Source organism: Acanthaster planci, linkage group LG02 (genome assembly GCF_054643075.1).
Source record: "Acanthaster planci isolate LZ-2023a linkage group LG02, COTS_SCS, whole genome shotgun sequence".
NCBI lineage: Eukaryota > Metazoa > Echinodermata > Asteroidea > Valvatida > Acanthasteridae > Acanthaster > Acanthaster planci.
In genome coordinates, this window is record NC_141778.1 from 10,421,732 (window position 1) to 10,438,899 (window position 17,168).

A 17,168-nucleotide genomic window follows, 5' to 3' on the forward strand; every position below is an offset into this window, starting at 1 on the left:
ATGGGGTGGGGAGGAGAGCTGGGTTACCTTTTAAAGGAACGGTCTTGACTGGCAATGTATATTTGTGCATGCTGTTGCTATTAATGGAGCCAAGGTGGATTAGTTCACCCCCTAATTACACGAATTATTTGTTTTTTTTATGTGTGAAACATCCTAAGGAAAACCAACTCAAATTAGTTTCCTCACATGCATGCAGGTCACCCAAGCATGAAATGGATGCGCAGCTGATACGTTTCCTGCAATAGATTGGATGTCCAGAGGCCAATAAGGGAACTGGATGAACAAAAGGTACAATGGGAGATACATTTTGGAAGGAGTGAATTGATTTTGTATAATAATTTCTAATGGTCATTCAGAGTGTTGTTGTGTCGTATAAAAACCCCTAAGGACTATGATGTCATCCTGGGCTAAAGCTTTACATGTGAGTATAATACATGATCTTCCATCTTTATTTATTGAGACCTGCTCGTATAAATCCCACACGAAGTTACAGAACTTGTTTTTGCCCAAAAGCCATGTGAAATCTTTTGGGGAAGAGACAAACCAAATTGTGTAGGTGTTAACATTTTCAAAATCAGTAAATACAAATGTACTACCTTCCAAAATATGAATATAATCAATGCAGCAGAACTGTTTTGTTTGGTCGATGTTTTGAGGAACACGAGTTATAGAAATGCACATAGCAAGCCACTGATTCCCAAAATTGCCAACTTTGTCCGGTCATTGTAAGAGCAGGTCACAGTAATATACGACAGGAGATCGCTACGACTCAAATTGTATCCAAAGTTGGTATTTATGAATTATATATTAGATGCATTTCAACTTTTTTCCAGATTATCGTGACAGTCACTGTACTGCTCGAATGTCTGAGCCCGATTTGGAGACCTTCATTCCTACTATTGGAGACAGATTCAGCTGTTTGTGGGAGAAGAAGTAAAGAGAAGAGCTTCCCAAGCGCAGTCAGACAAGAAATAAAAACTAATGAGAAGCATGAGGAAAAATTAGGAATTTCAAGGAAAGGCAAAATGAGTTGTACGGACAGTGAAGCTTTTGAAGACAAACCTGAAGCCGAGGTGCACAAAGGGAGAAAGGGGAAAATGGTAAGGGTAGGTAACAAACATGCTAAAAAGAAATGCCGAAAAATTGAACTGGGGTGGCTGCATGATGGTAAACAAATGAGAAAAGTGAATGGAGGGGGGACCTGAAATTTGAGTGTACCTAAAGATTCAACCAAGAACTTCCTTTTAAATGAAGTAAAGAAACTGTTTTTTCCCGCAGGTAATTCTCCCATGGGAAAGGAAACCGAATTCAGTGCAAGCCTCGCTGATTTCACTCTCAAGGAAATAGAAAACGAGTGTTGATGAGCTGTATAAGTCAAGAAAAGTGACAATGCTAAGAGTCTATATGGTGACCGAGCGTTTACTTGACACAGATTGTGCAGGTCCATCAACAAGTAAGAGTTCTGAAGAGGCAGGTAAAGATCCTCTTCCCTAGTCCCATTCGTCAGGGACAGGGGAAATTGCGAATGATGTTGGTAGTGATGAAACGGATTTCCAAGAACAAGCTTGGCCTGATGAAATAGTCACAGGACATACACACACTAATCCCCGATGAAGGAGTCATGAATGATACAATTCCTGCGACAGCAAACTACAAACACTGTACCCCTTGTAAAAGGCCAGGTCCATAAAGGTCTTTTGTATTTCAAAGAAAACGAATTGACACACTTAAAGTCACTATGAAAAATGAGAAAGGACAAGACTCTTGAGGTGTGTTTAGAGATGCTCGTAAGAGATGTTCCTATCACCTCACACGTCATGCAAAAAGCTGAATGGGATTCTGTGGAAAAGATTGTGATAGTTGGATACAAACAGGAAGATTACTTCCCTATCCTCTTATTTCGAGTCTTTCTTGATAAGTGGATTTACATGCTAGATCGTTCAGTCAAAGACATTTTGGCCGAGGTTCTGTCAACTCTGTCAGAAATGGACAAGGAAATTTATGGAAGTACTTTAAATGACTTTGAAGGTGTAGATGTAGATGACCTACTAGAAGTCCTTTCAACCTACAATGCCTGGGCGGTGCCAAGAAAAGATACAGTAACGGATGTTTTGGGAGAGGTAGCTCAGCATGAAGTGTACCACAAAACGGCTTTTGTTAGTGAGTGCTGTGGCTCTCTACTGCAACAGTACCTATGGCCTCTGTTGAATGAAGGGGGTTTACCAGAACTGTTCGGTGATCTGACAGTTTCCAACAAAGAGGTACTCAAACTGTTCCAAGTGCCAAAACAACTCACAAAAGAACACAAACGTACAGTTGATGTCTTGAGGCAGTACCAGAAGAACTGTAGCTTAGACACACTGGGTGTATTTTTGCGATTCTGTACAGGCAGTGACTCGATGACTGGCAAAGTGTTATCGCTAATATTAACTCAACAGATCTCTGACTTTTCTTGCCGACCGATTGCACACACGTGCAGACCAACGCTCGAACTGCCAACCAGTTATGACAGTTACCTGATGCTGAGAGAACATTTTGATGAAGTCCTGGACAGCAAAGTGCTAATGATGGATATCATTTAAATATTGATATTGGACTTCCAATGCACATGGGTGCCGGGTTTTCAATTCCAGGAGACTAATTGCAGCCAGATAAATAACTTGTTTTTGCTTTGAACCCATGGTTCATAGGCATGAAAGTCACGTAGTGAAAGTCCGCATGTCAGCGGGCCATATTGTTGGTTTGTTGGTTTCCTGATGAGGGTGACTGTGGGTTTACTTAAATGTTTTAAACACGACAGGATGTATTTCATAATTTCGACAATGGAAGTTAGATCATGTAACCATGGCCAGTTTATATCATAACACTGTTTCAAATGACCACGGCTTAGGTTTTGAAAAAAATATAAAATTCATTTATTTTACCCATGTAGACCTACACAGTCAACAAGCTAATCGGCGTTATTTCGCAATAGTATTGCGTTATTTCGCAATAAAAGAAATATATGAACTTTAGAAACCTGGCACGATCGGGCTTCCGTACCTACGTGTTATCACCTGAGGAAGTTAGATGTTCCCTTCATTCCGCTTATGTTATAAATCCAGGTAGCCTAATAGCTAATTTTCTGCTTAAACTACTCGTGCATCATTTGTGAAAAAAGGATGAAGCAAGGTTTTTCAAGACGGGAAAATCCCTAAAGAAAGGCTTGTCCAATTAAGACTTGTGCTTTAGGATTGTATTTTGCAAGAGGCTTCGACTGGAATCACAGACGAATTTTAGGCCGAGGACGAATCATTTCAGATGACTGGCGATCGACCCAAATCCTGTATTTCCGCGGTGAAGGACTCACATTTTGTTGCTTGTGTGTTACTTGGGGAGTAAGGTGCTGATTCAGATGTCAGCTGAAGGTCGTTGGACAGCGTGGGGCGCAGCTTCGGTAGGCGACAGTCGTAGCCACAGCAAATACGACTGAAGTAGGGCGCCACCACGGCACGAACTTCCTCCGGTCGAACACAAAACATCACGAACACAATCACACCCTAAAACACAACGAATATCTCCAGGTGAAATTGACGTTTATTCCTCTATTTCGAGTCACATTAAGTGGGTTACACAGACAAAGTTTTAATCACGTAATCAGAAGTTATTCGGTCATCACAAGTGATTAGAGCTCAATCGCAAGTTAAATAGGCCTAGGTAAGAGTCAACTGGATCTGCACCTTGCACCCTGCACATCTACATGTAGTTGCTGTGTGACACGCTACACTCTAAAAACTCCCGGGTCAGATTGACCCAGAATTGGGTCTTATTCGGTCCAAATTATGACCCAGAAAGGGTCAAATATGACCCCTAAAGGGTAAAATATGACTCGAAAGGGGGGTCGCATTTTTTCCCAGAAAAGGGTCACGCCGAAGGGACCCAATGCTGGGTCATTCTTAGAGTGTATAGCTCGTTTCCACAAGCCAAAATCTGTGATTTTTGACTAGAAAAAATGTTGGTGCTCATGCTGAGAATCATTACCCACTAACCAAGGTGCACTGAATGGAATCGACATCGCACAAAAACAAGCTCAACGAGTGTACACGAAACCTATGAATTGCATTTCCTATTACTAGAATTCACCTGTAAGGAGTTGGTCAGACAGAAGATGAGCTGGAAGGTAAAGGTCGCTCCTTCAATGGCAAGGAATCCAAAACACCAGGTCAACCCCATAAGGGCGGAGATACCCACTGCATTTTGGAGGCGTTTGGAGATCTGCTGGGAGCGAGATGCCTCTTTGACTTCCAGGAGACTACGCATGACCAAGACGAAGGTGACGATGTTATGGATGAGGATGAGACCAATCGGGACCAGAAGACTGAGATACAACACCAGACCAGGACGCAGGAAACAACTGACAAATTCATGAAAGAATAAAAACGCAGAAATTTATTATTTAAAACACAACTGGTTCGTTTCTATAAAGTGATTTGCCACATGATGAGATTTGACCTCCCAGCAGTGGAACCGCACTCCCTCCCAAACAAAACCTTAAAAGCTCAACTTACTAATGTTCGTTCTGATAGTGATCTGTTGCTGCTGCCAATGTAATCGTCAGGATAATCAACGGAGAGACTGAAAACAATCACATTGCAGTACAGTGAAATATTGGACATCTTTGGCTTTTAAAAACTTGGCTTTAAAACTGTTCTAGATAAACTAATAGTTTTTAGTGGTGGAAAAAGTTTTCCCCACTCAGGTCAGCTCAGACCCTTGGCTCTTCTCAGAGTCGTGGGTGGGGCCTCAGGGTCACCAGGGGCCGTGACCAGGTCTTTGACGGTGTTCAGAACATGTTCGTTGGCTTTGTATTCTTCGTAGGAAATGCTAAGCAGTCTTCTCATGTACTTGGTTTCAAAGTCCTGAATTCTTTCTAGCTCTGTTTGAAGTGCATCTCTCACACCCATAGAGTAGGATGGAGACACCAAGGCCTGTTGCTTGAATGGGAAGCTGATCTTCCTCTTCCATTTCCTATCGAGTCTGCCATTTCATAGTGATGTTGGCGCTGGTGTTGCTTGTACTATTAACCGTGGTTTTTTACTTTTCTGAACTTATTCCCAAAACATTTTCTAAACACTCGCTTTTTTCTACCACGGGTATAGAAATCGGACTCTACATAGCCTTGTGAGAATGCTATATACGTAGTGTTAAGGGTCAATGGATTTTATTTTGGACAGAAACTCACCCCATGCAACGAGGCAAACCTTCAACATGTACCGAGACCTGTTCTCTGGGAATACCTTCACCGTACTGATGTACATGTTTCTGGCTTCAACAGCCATCCACATCATAGTGGACAGAGTCAAATAGTGGAGTAAAGCGGCCACAAACACACAACCACCTCCAGAGCCCTATTTTAATTAACAAAGTGCAGGAGGCAGTCAGTCATGGTATTTTGTTATCCAATCCGTATTACATGTACGTGTAATTGCTCATAACTTCGATACAGTATATACCAGTGTCATTTACTCACTATGCACGGTAAGCAAAACTCAAAGTGGACAAAAATCAGAACTCCTGTCGTTATTGATGCATAATGGCTGCCAAGTTAACATAACTCACCTGTGCATTGTCAACACCAGCCAGGAACACAATATACAGCATCAATAGCGAGATGCAGAAGTGGATGAAAATCTGACGAGATATGCCGCTTCGCAACCTCCTACGGGATGCAGGAAAAACAATAAGGTATTAAAAAGGATATACAGTTTGATATTGGCTTGTCCCAAGACTCAAGAGGGATCTCGTTAGGGTGAATTTCCTTGGTGTCCTAACGGCAAACTTATCTGCCACAGTGTCTTTGCAAAAACAGCAACCACCAGAGAGTGCAGTTTCAGCAGGGTTCCATGGTCATGTCTCAATTACAAATACCCAGGTCTTGCAGAACACTCTACAGTTTGATTAAGATACAACTACAGCTTACTAAGGTGCCTCGGGGGTCACAGATACAACTGCAGCTTACTAAGGTGCCTCGGAGGTCACAGATACAACTACAGCACAAAGGTGCCTCGGAGGTCACAGATACAACTACAGCTTACTAAGGTGCCTCGGAGGTCACAGATACAACTACAGCTTACTAAGGTGCCTCGGGGGTCACAGATACAACTACAGCTTACTAAGGTGCCTCGGAGGTCACAGATACAACTACAGCTTACTAAGGTGCCTTGGGGGTCATAGATACAACTACAGCTTACTAAGGTGCCTCGGAGGTCACAGAAACGCCGAGTATATATACCATGGAAGCATAACCATTTGATGAACAAAAATGAAATTGTGCCTCATGTTAGAGTGTTACAGACAAAGACGTTTCGATCGACTGACGAAATGATCCAAAATAACACTGCAGGGATACAGTTGATACACTTTCGAAACTCTTTACGCACACAAGCACTGTAACTAATGGTGCTTAAGTATTCTCTGCTCTCCATGTGAGGAGAAGATTACTTAGGATTTCTAATGCTGCATAGGTCTGGGTTTTTTGACTTCTTTTATGACGAAATGTATTGCTGTTAGACCTACCTGTTAGCTAGGTATATAATCAGCGTGACAGACAGAGCTATGATCGACAAGGAACAGCCAACCTGACTGATGACATCGAGCGCTTTTGTAGCAGGATCTTTTCCATTTGGTTCTTGGCCCTTTACATCCTTGAAACACATTCACAGTTATGATAAAGATATCAGTTGAGTGTCATTTTCCATTCATGTCAACGGCGCCTGCCGGTATGGTGTATTATTCACGACACACGTATACATTTTTGCCTCTCTGAAGCCTCTCCCAAGGCAACGCAACTACACGACGGGACGGCACGACGGCTCCCTTGCACCGTGCCGTCCCGCTGCACCGTCGCCATCCTGCCACTATGTTTGTACACACACGACGTGTCGCGTGGTACGTCTTGTTCTGTAGTTGCATCGCTACTGCGAACCAGAAATTTATGTCGTAAATAATACACCATATTCCGGTAATAACCTACGTAATGACACTGTTGATGTGATTTGTGATGAGGAGCCTTGAATTCTTCACAATCGCACAGACCTTCCATTTGTAAAAGACAACACAATTAATTATACAAACACAAAAAAACAAAAACTTGCATGCCTGCTGCTTCAACTTTCCGGGGAGTTCCGTGGTCATACTGGTAGACCTTTGGTTTTATTCCGAGTCACTGTGATGATTTAAGGGGAAAGCTCACATAAGGTATGGTACATACGAGTAGGACAGCAAAGTTGGTCGCGTGACTGCACTGGCAGGACACTTTGTCATCGGTCTGAAATGACAATTTACAGCCGGCTGTCGACCAATCACCGACACCATCATTCAGGTCAAAATCCCAGAAGACGCAGCGGATGGTGGTCCTGTTCCTCTCTGTTCCATTCATCGCAGGAGTCTGTTGGTGTGCATTGAGAACAACAATTTTGTTGAAAGCTGTTTTCGTTCCCTTAAAGCGAATGCAAAAAAGAATGTCAAAACATTGCAAAACGGTGTGCCCATTTAGGGGTGTGGCCTCTTCATACACTTCTTATATAGCAAATAACAATGATTTGCTTAATCAGGAAATTTTGTCCTGTATCACCGTAAAACTATTGGTTTGAAGTTTCACAACTGACCAGACCTATCTCTTTCTCCTACATAATTATGCATAATAAGGCAACACTTAGCGTTTAATTTAAAACAGAAATATTGTTAGTAAGAGGCGTTATCCGTCAAAAAGTCGGACTGTATTTTATCTAGTGAACGTGTCTGATGGAGTCGATATTCGTTTAAGATTCAGCTGTACACTTCCTAGTGGGATGCTCTAAATGCGACGCAGGCCTTCTCGTCCACGTTGGAAAGCTGACCATATAGTTTCAAATCCCCCATTGAACTAGTTGTTCATTTACATCAGAGTGATCTCCTCCACCACGCAAAGACTTGTCAATATGCTACATCTCACCTGGAATTCAATAACCACAGGTTCAGTGAGGTTGACCAACTCCACCTCTTGCACATTAAGTGAGACAATTGCTCCTTCAATACGGACGCTGGAGCCATTCACTTCTTCATAACCCTCGATCTTTGCTGACTTGAACAAAGTATCGTCTGCGTATAAGATGAAACTAGCTCGAAGAGACTTGGAGCTGTTATCTGCGAAAGGGAATAACAAAAATTAAAGCAACTCCCAAATAGTAAATGTGCAAATTACACCAGGATACAAAACATCTCCATAGAGCACTTACCATCGGAAGACTGAAGCAAATCAACAATGTTAGCTGGTAACCGAATGGCAGCTACCACATCCTTCGGTATGTCACTGGCATTTTCAAATGTCTTAACCTCGGTACCAGCAAGTGTGCCTCTCTGTCGTCCATCTGAACTATCTTGCTGACCCGGAGACTGTGGTGTGGACACGAAGCTGAATCCGCCTCTGGCCTTCTTGAGGTCTAGACTGACCGCCTCGACGTGTACAGTGTCCTGCTGTATTCTGACCTGACCTTCCTGCCGAAGCGTCAAGGAGACTTGAGTCTCCACAGACTGGACGATGGCAGACGAGCTACCAACATCATCAACAGATTGATCGGGAGCGGTCTTTACGCTCTGAATGACGTTACTCACAGTCTTTACCACTGATCTCGTTACCTTCAGAAATTCAGGAGGAAAAAACGTAAATCAAATAGGTTAACCAAATGGCAATTTTTCATATTCAAATAAATCCCTTTTCCTTCCAAGAGGTTTCTTAAAAAAAGAAAAAACAAACAACAAATCTAAAAGTGCAAAGGGGAAACTGTACTCGTTTTTTTGAAGAATGATATCCTGTGTTACCTTAACGTCTCCAGACTCAACTTGGACAATGTTCTCCAAAATTTTAGAAACTGCCCGCACATCTTCGGCATCCTTAGTTGACTCCGAGGTCTGGTTTGCTAGAAATTCGGCCACTTCAACCACGTTTCCTTGACTCACTTCAACCTGTCAGTAACATTGACATTGGCAAATATTCAACGGTGGGTGTATATGCACGCTTAAAAGCTTCCTTTATCCACTTAATTGAATAGACGCTGTATACCAGGTACCTTCTGAAGGTTTATGAGAACAAGTTTAAAAGCTTGTTCAGGTAGTACTGCTTACAGGTGTAGATGAGTCAACCTCTTGACCATCCATTATTGGGATCAGCTGGCTGTTTCAAAGTACAGTCTAACAGATATGACTGAAGCTGTTCTTCTAGAAATGTTACATTTATAAAACAAAACTAAGTTGCAATACCTCTGTAACATCTTGAATGGTGACCTCATTCTTTGCCTCACCGCAGCTACGAAGTTCGTGCGTGTTCCACTGAAAGAACACAGGCGGACCTACGACTGAGCAGTTCCTCACAGCAAGAGGCTGACCAGCTGCGTTTTGAGGCAGGCAAGCAGAATAAATGATAAAACTTTAGTTCGTGGTTGTTGAATGTCTATAATACCTCAACTTAGTGGAATAAACCAGTGCAGTTTCGCGTGACAATTTTCCATAGAGGAAATACAGACCAAAATATCGTTGACCGATGCACTAATAAACACAGACACATTTTCTTGAATCCATTACCGTTCTGCGTTGAAAGCTGGCATCTCTCAACAGACTTTGCTGTGAAACCTGCAATTGTTGCAAGCCACGTGAGGGTTCTGGGGCCTTCATAAGTGGTGTTCGATGCACATCGACCTTTGCGTAAAAGTCATGAAAAATGGTTATGCTAGGAAGAAATGACACCTAGAACAACTAAATATGACCTAAATCAAACAAAGGGATCTATTTCTCATACTATTTATATCCTATTCAATTTATGATTAAAGTTGTATTCGTTGAATTAATCAATCTGGAACTCTAAAGTGAACTATTTGCTGGATAATCGGATAGCTGGGATTCTAAGAAGCTCAACTTGATGGAAAACCAATTTGAATTCCTCTCTTTTGGCTCAAAAACAAATATTTTTTTGAAGTTCATCGGTGCACGCTTGCTCGTCTGTCCTCAAAAATATTACATTTTGCCTATGATGATAGCTATTCTCCTTCATATACTTAACCTTAATATTGGCAACATGCAGTTGGCACTCTCCAATTTGTAAAAGATCAAGCAAATTGATTTTATCTGCGATGAGGATGAACAGAATGCTCATTATCTTCTTGGCTGTGGTAAATTACTTGGAACAGATGACTTACCTACAACCTCTACAGTGAAAGAACACTGTAACAAAATTTGGTACGATTCAAACCTCTGGCGGTAAACAATTTCGTGCAGTCCTATGTCAAATACGGCACCAGGAGTGGCATTGGAAGTAACATTACTTGGTCCATCGTAGCCGGTTAAAACCGGCTCCTTCCAGCTCACATGGGTTTCTGTAAACCCTGGTTGGGCCAAAACTTGGAAACTGGCCGGACAGACAAGATCCAGCTCTAAAGATACCAGAATACAACAGAAACAAAAATCAGCAATTGAACTGTCATCGATCAAAACGGTTAAATTGGAAAATACATGATTTCTGTGACGCAATGAAGTCATGGATTCAGCATTCACGAAAGGGATGGGGGTATCTATGGAGCTGGAAGCTCAACATACAAGTCAGTCAACATTTGCTCACCTTGGTAAAGTGTAGGTCTTTAAAAATAATCACAACACTGTGGTAAGATCAAGGGCAGATCCGGACTAAATTTTTTCGTGGGAATTCAAAATACTCAAAGAAACACACCAATACCAAAAAAGCACAATGAACTTAAAAACAGATACCGCAGTTGGTGCCCGTAAATCCATCTCTGCACACGCATTCATAGTGGGAAGAATACTGACGGCAACGCCCACCGTACTGACAAGGCATTAGTTGCTGACAAGTGTGGTCCTCCATCATGTCTGAGAAAGAAAACATGATGAGCAGGAGGAGAGTTTGAGACTTCAAATAAACAAACATGCCTACAGCTCTGGTCATGTAGTGTGGTCGAAATCTTGTGAGCTTTTTTCCTACCGTCCATACTTGTGAGTGATCATCAGGCTTTGTGACTGAAAGAGCGTAGCATTAAAAAAGTACGCCAGTTGTGCGTCACCAGATGAATGGGATCATCATAGATTACGTTCGTCCTTTGAGATTCGACACTTCCGAATCTCCATGAAATTGAAAATGGTAGGATTATCATATGGGGACCAATTTCTCACACTCATTAACTTACCTTTGTAAATTCGAAGTCCGCCAGCTCTTGTAAAGCTTTTTGAACCATGGCGAGTTACATTTGTAAGCATGGAATCCAGACGAACGATTGTCCTAAAGGCCCAGTCTGTCCAATATACCCAGCCGTTGTACACACCGATGTCGAAAGGTTCGTAGTCCACGGGGAGATTTAGGAGCGTTCGACGATCACCACCTAGCAGATCGGATGACTCGATGAGATGTGTGCTGGCGTCGCACCAGTACAGTCTTTGTCCTGTGTACGGTGCATGTAAAAGTTAAGCATCGTGCGCGCGAAAGCTATCTCAATTTCCACTTTACTCGAACATGGAGCTATTAAAAGCTCCATGGCTTGAATCCACAGGTGATATGCAGCTTAAATAGAGAGCCCCCGCATGTGACTAAAACTATAAAAGACACGCCGCATGCCGTTTGGCACGTATGTATATAACGTGTTAATTACTGCCGAGTGTCACAAGTTTTAAGGCCAAGTGAAGAAGCTGAACAAAATGTTCTCAGTTGAGAGGATAAACATTTAGATGGCTAGTCTGGTGTTCTGGAAGGAAAACAGGTTCATGTACGAATGAGAGATAGCAAACAATATCAACAGTCAAACACACAACACTTATCACCTTGGGGGTCCAAAGCCAGACCATTTGGCCATGTGAGATTTGTGTCCACCAACACTCGTCGATCAGATCCGTCGGTAGCACTTCGTTCAATCTTCGGGTTGACCCCCCAGTCAGTCCAGTAAAGATACCTAAGTCATAAAAAACCAATCGAAATGTCCAGTTTTGTTATAGCACTTTGTTGGCAAGATGATAACCAAAGAATGAAATATAAGTAAACAAATAAATAAACAAACAAAAATAATTTTCCTAAAATTACTTTCTGAGAGGTTCTATACAGGACAAACACCCCTTTCTCATTCGTCCACGGCAATCAACCTGTATACCAGGAGCAAGCTTGTTTCTCTGGAAGGTAGTTTTCCCTTTTCAGAGGCGGTCAAGAAAACACGCAAACAGCACAAAACGGATCTCCTGTCTACAAGGGTATTGGAATTATCAGAAGCAAAACTGAGAAGACATTTTATATTTTGCCCGGATGAAAACTTGTAGTGTCAGAAAGACGAGATATTTAGGCCTAAAGCCGTCCTGTCTGGATATCCCCATTTTGCCGTATTTTGCCAATTTTGTCTTGTCGGCAGCATACTGATATTGGATTTAATACAAATTGACGATTAAAAAAGGTCAGAGGAGTGTTTCAATAGTGAAATATGAAACACATTTTTTTCCTGTCTTTGTAATGGACAAATATGGCAACTTGAAATCGAGGCACTGAATGACCTGTTGTTAGCGCCCAGAACTATTGATCTCGGCTCTACGTCGCCCAATGACGGATGAGTCAGGTTGACGACCACGGATCGGTCCTGGCCGTCCATGGTAGCTCTCTCAATCAGATCGCTGCCACTGTCAGTCCAGTATATTACACGATTCACGATGTCTAGACGAAGTCCCTCTGGAGCTGATATGCAGGAAAACGGCCGATTTCAAAATCATCTCAACACCAGTCAAGACACAGGAATTCAATAAATATTGTGACGGCTTCATGTTTAGGTCCCCGTCTTTTGCCAAAAGAGTAGGCGGCCTGCGTCAAAAACTTAGTATTAATCCGGAAACATCGACCAAAAAATCACATATTAGGCTAAAAAAGCCGGGTTGATTACGTGAAAAACAGTCAGGTTATTTGTTCTCTATTTGTAACGTCAGTTTCTCTTTGCAACTCACCAGTCGGTACCAAACAACAAAAGGAGCGAAAAGAACAAACACCTTTAAGCGTAAATCTACGGTTGAGTTATAAACACGATTCAATATAAAGGCCTATATCAGTGAATACAAACACGTTTTTGGATAGTATAGCATGAGAGAATGTGTTTACCTTCAAGATCAGACAACAAAACCTCAAATCCAGACCCATCCAAAAACGCACGGCTGATGGCGTTCCTACCGTCTGTCCAATACACCATGGCATCAACGGGGTCGTAGTCTACGTCTAACGGTTGGATGGCAAGACCTGGGATCCGTGTGAAGTTGAAGGTCAACGCCGGGGCGACGAAAATCTCGCGTCTGCTCAGGTCGGCCACCAACACAAGATCATAGTTTCCATCTGTAGGAGAATGTTCATTTGACAACACTTCAAAAGCAAACACATAATCCGTGACTGCATAATTGTGTTAAGTATAAGCACTACGCAGTTAAAAACTACTCCAAAGTGGATCTATAGTAAAGATTGCGGTAACACCATGTATTTATCTCTTCTTTGAGTATGTGTGGTTCTGAAGAACCACACATACTCAAAGAAGAGATAAATACATGGTGTTACCGCAATCTTTACTATAGATCTAGTTTCTTTCACCATGAAAACCTTTAAGTCTTATACTCCACAGTGAACTAACACAACTTATTTTGGGCAGTTGAAGAGTATACACAAATCTCTTAAACCACGACACGGACATAGTGTAGTTTTTTAGCTGATAGGCCTAATCGTGCTCGATGAGTGGTGAAAGTCGCAATGTTTATCACTTTCGTTATGAAGGCGACGGACAGTGTTCGTGCTTCTGAAGTCTCAGTACTCAACGACTGAACTGTTTATTATTTTCGTGCTTTTTAACCCCAAATCTGCTCTTTATATGCTTTTAACGTGCTTTTCAACCGCGACGTTTTGTGTTTAATGTCAGGAAATGTTCTTTGCTGACCTAGGATACGTGCCTTTTACTCCTATAAAAGACAACCCACACTGTGGCATTACTGAGGTATAGTCGTAGTAATGCCCTACCCAATATCTGTAGTGGATTTTCATGATCGATGAATTCACGCTGAATTCTAATAAAAATATTATTAGAAATCCGTGATATGTGATTTGGTTTTCACATGCACTTTTCCATGTCTCAACAATCCGAGTAATATGGTGACAGGTATACAGTGGTACAAGCGTCTGCATAACACTGACTTGAACGAGTATTTTTTCCAGTCAATGTTTCTAACATAACTTTACGATCAATTAAAAAAAGCACAATATAACGGCTACACAGCCATTTCAAGCTTTCTTACAAAATGCAAAAAGGTTTTAGTTTGGTCTATAGGCGGCAAACTTCCTGGCCTTTTGTATCTGAATTATTTATTCATTTTGACAAAAAGTCAGGCGTCATGATTAACAAAACCCTTAAATGCAAAGCATTTTTTTTATTTTGGCAAGAATATAGTTTGAGAAGGACCGTTCAATGAAACCCAACATTTTGTTGCACTTTCTCTATATTTCGTTACCCTGGTAATTCCAAATGTAAAATCTTTTTAAATTAGTCACAATACCAGGATAGTTTTCACCATGCTTTTCTTGCAGGGTGTTTTCTTTTATTCTAATGATTTTGCACTTGCTAATGCTGAATTCAAGCAACAACCGGTACGATTTTTACTGATCACCAAGAATGTTTATATTCCTCCTGATACAATTGTGTATAGAATCCACTGATCGGTGTTATACAGTCGCGGCATGTAATCTAATACTGGATATCCTTGTTTATCATTGATAGAAATAATTCATATGAATAGGGCCAAAAATTTTCCTCTTAAGGGACACCACTCAATGCAATCCGTTAAAAATAGGCCTATTCCCCATGAAGAATTACACCAAGGAAACTCATAATCTGTCTCAAAGGCTGACGGCTGTCAAAACACTAGACGTTTCTCACGGATCGAGGAACACTAGCTGTCAAATGTTTTGGCAAAATCTAGGCACGCAATGTAACACATTATAAAGCTAGATTCCTTGGTGTTGGTCCTGTCGTGGACGGCGTCATATACATAGTTGCGTTGGCGAATGCTCTTTGTAGTGTCGATCGCTCTTCATGAGATTCTTGACATTTCGACGTTTTATTAGGCCTAAAGGCGATTGCAAACGATCTTTGTCAAATAGTGGCTGAACTTGAATCGACGTAAGTGGACGTATATGAATATATTTAAGGAAAATTATGACACCGACAATTAGTTGCTGGCTATGTAGTAATCTGTATGCTATTGACTAGTATTTCAGAACGTCTAAAATTAATTCCCTGTCGAAAGGACATCTGAAAAAAAATTATGCCCTGTGCTGCAAAAAGTATGAACAAACTAGGTGACGCAACTTCCCAAAAGAGGTATATGTATATCTCAAAAGGAAAGCTATGAGGAAACATGGTCTTTAAACAAACTTTCGGTGCGCAAACCCTCTGTGGTGCCCATTGTTTCCACTTTGAAGCTATTGACGAGTTTTGTCGTTGCTTGTATATACATGTATGTCATAACTGGTGGAGAAATGCCACGATGCATGTTACAACATTATGCCAACCACTAAATGCTTTACACAAATACACAGACACCCCAACCTAACACAAAATAAAACATACATAATTCCAACCAAAAATACAAAAGAAAATAAGAACAAAGGGAAATTAAGGTGCTTCACGCACGAATTGTTCTTTTTGACAACGCTAACAGCCATGGTATCTGAGGACGGAGCCATCCGTCACGGTGGGTGACATGACGTTCGCCGTACAAATCAGAACACCTTGTTCAACAAAGATGCATTTAACGCACGCGTCTGCAACGCTATGCGGAAGTTGTGCCATCACAGTTGGTGTCTATTCTTATAGGCATTCACTAGTCGTCGAATTACTGCTCACGCGAGATTTCCCCAGTTTTTAAAGTCATTTCACCTAACATGCGTTAGCGGAAAATTCTTTGGCACGAAGCCCGTTTGCAATGAGTGAACAACTTCATTGTCGTACACCACGCCGTGAATCACGCTGTCGTGACCGTCCATAATACATGTACGTACATGCATCTCCATCTGGCGCGGTTGGCATTCCCAACTCCCGAATGCGAAAGCATTTGCCCCAAATGACACAACTTACCAGCTGCCGAGGTGGTTTGAAAGCCACAGACGATAGCGAACAAGTACACGAAGACCAAAATGGATCGTTGACTCGAAGCTACAGGCTCAACGAAATCCATCGTGCAAGGCGAACGGGTGTTGATTTTCTGTGCAGTTTCACCGACAGAATCAGAAGAGAATACAGTCTCGCTTTCACAGAAGGAACCGAATAAATTATAAGTTCAAGGAAGTAACACCACACCTTATATTTCTGTTACAAAATACGTGGTAAGCATTCCTCATTGCAGTTTCCATATTTTTCTTTTGCCCTGGACAGAATCACAAAACATAGGCCTACCAGTAACTATTTCGGAAATGACAGTGCTGTTCGATGGCGGCAGGGACGTTTCCTGACCAAGAAAAACCCCACTGCAGCTACAACTGGACACACTGGTTTTTCCAGAACGACTGCGAAAAGTACGGTGACTGAACATTCAATCGAAGGGAAATATTTAATGGAGCATACTCACACAGGAAACCCCGAAGTGGGCTGACATCATGAATACCAGCATTACCTCGCTGATTGGTCACTATAGCATTAAAAAAAATGTCGCTCGCGTTCCGCATATGACTCTGGGTCGGCACTGTTCGTGTATGTAGATTCACAAGCGCACGTTAGTTCTTTACTATATAGTAATGTATTCAAAGGTGTTCGTTTCGGGAAGTAACAGTAAATTAATGATGATAATTGGGAAAAGGGGGCTGCAATCAAAGGAACGTGTAATGCATAATACTATATGAAGAGAACATTGGAACATTGTGTTAAAAAGGCTTTTTGGGATTACTTTCTTATGAAAGGTAAATTTACGCATCAGTAACAGAAGATAAAGAAAAACAGACTTCGGACCTAAAGCTGTCCTTGTTATGTCCATGACTTTGTATAACCAGGGACGGATCTAGCTTTTGGGAAATGGGGGGGGGGTGAAGTGATCCCGAAATCGATGCACATGACATTTTGTTCAACTATACATGTAGATAGATAGATGGACAACGCAAT

At 41.7% G+C, this 17,168-nt stretch overlaps 1 protein-coding gene across 2 annotated transcripts; it reads right to left on the minus strand.

Annotated features, from left to right (window-relative positions):
- Positions 1 to 2,471: 2,471 nt before the first annotated feature.
- Positions 2,472 to 16,705, minus strand: LOC110978298 (uncharacterized). 2 transcript variants are annotated; one of them, XM_022233193.2, is made up of 20 exons: positions 16,642 to 16,705; positions 16,152 to 16,278; positions 13,142 to 13,369; positions 12,550 to 12,727; positions 11,836 to 11,963; positions 11,208 to 11,459; positions 10,774 to 10,893; positions 10,209 to 10,442; positions 9,598 to 9,711; positions 9,277 to 9,404; positions 8,839 to 8,982; positions 8,256 to 8,655; positions 7,973 to 8,163; positions 7,250 to 7,426; positions 6,556 to 6,683; positions 5,599 to 5,698; positions 5,222 to 5,387; positions 4,548 to 4,614; positions 4,123 to 4,393; positions 2,472 to 3,539 (listed from the first exon to the last, which is right to left on the minus strand). In XM_022233193.2, the coding sequence occupies exons 1-20, from the start codon at positions 16,681 to 16,683 to the stop codon at positions 3,297 to 3,299; spliced, it is 3,438 nt and encodes a 1,145-aa protein (XP_022088885.2). In that variant the 5' UTR covers positions 16,684 to 16,705; the 3' UTR covers positions 2,472 to 3,296. The 2 variants fall into 2 exon arrangements, with proteins under 2 accessions (XP_022088885.2, XP_086988630.1); XM_087132504.1 differs by lacking the exon at positions 16,642 to 16,705 and adding an exon at positions 16,470 to 16,614.
- Positions 16,706 to 17,168: the final 463 nt, after the last annotated feature.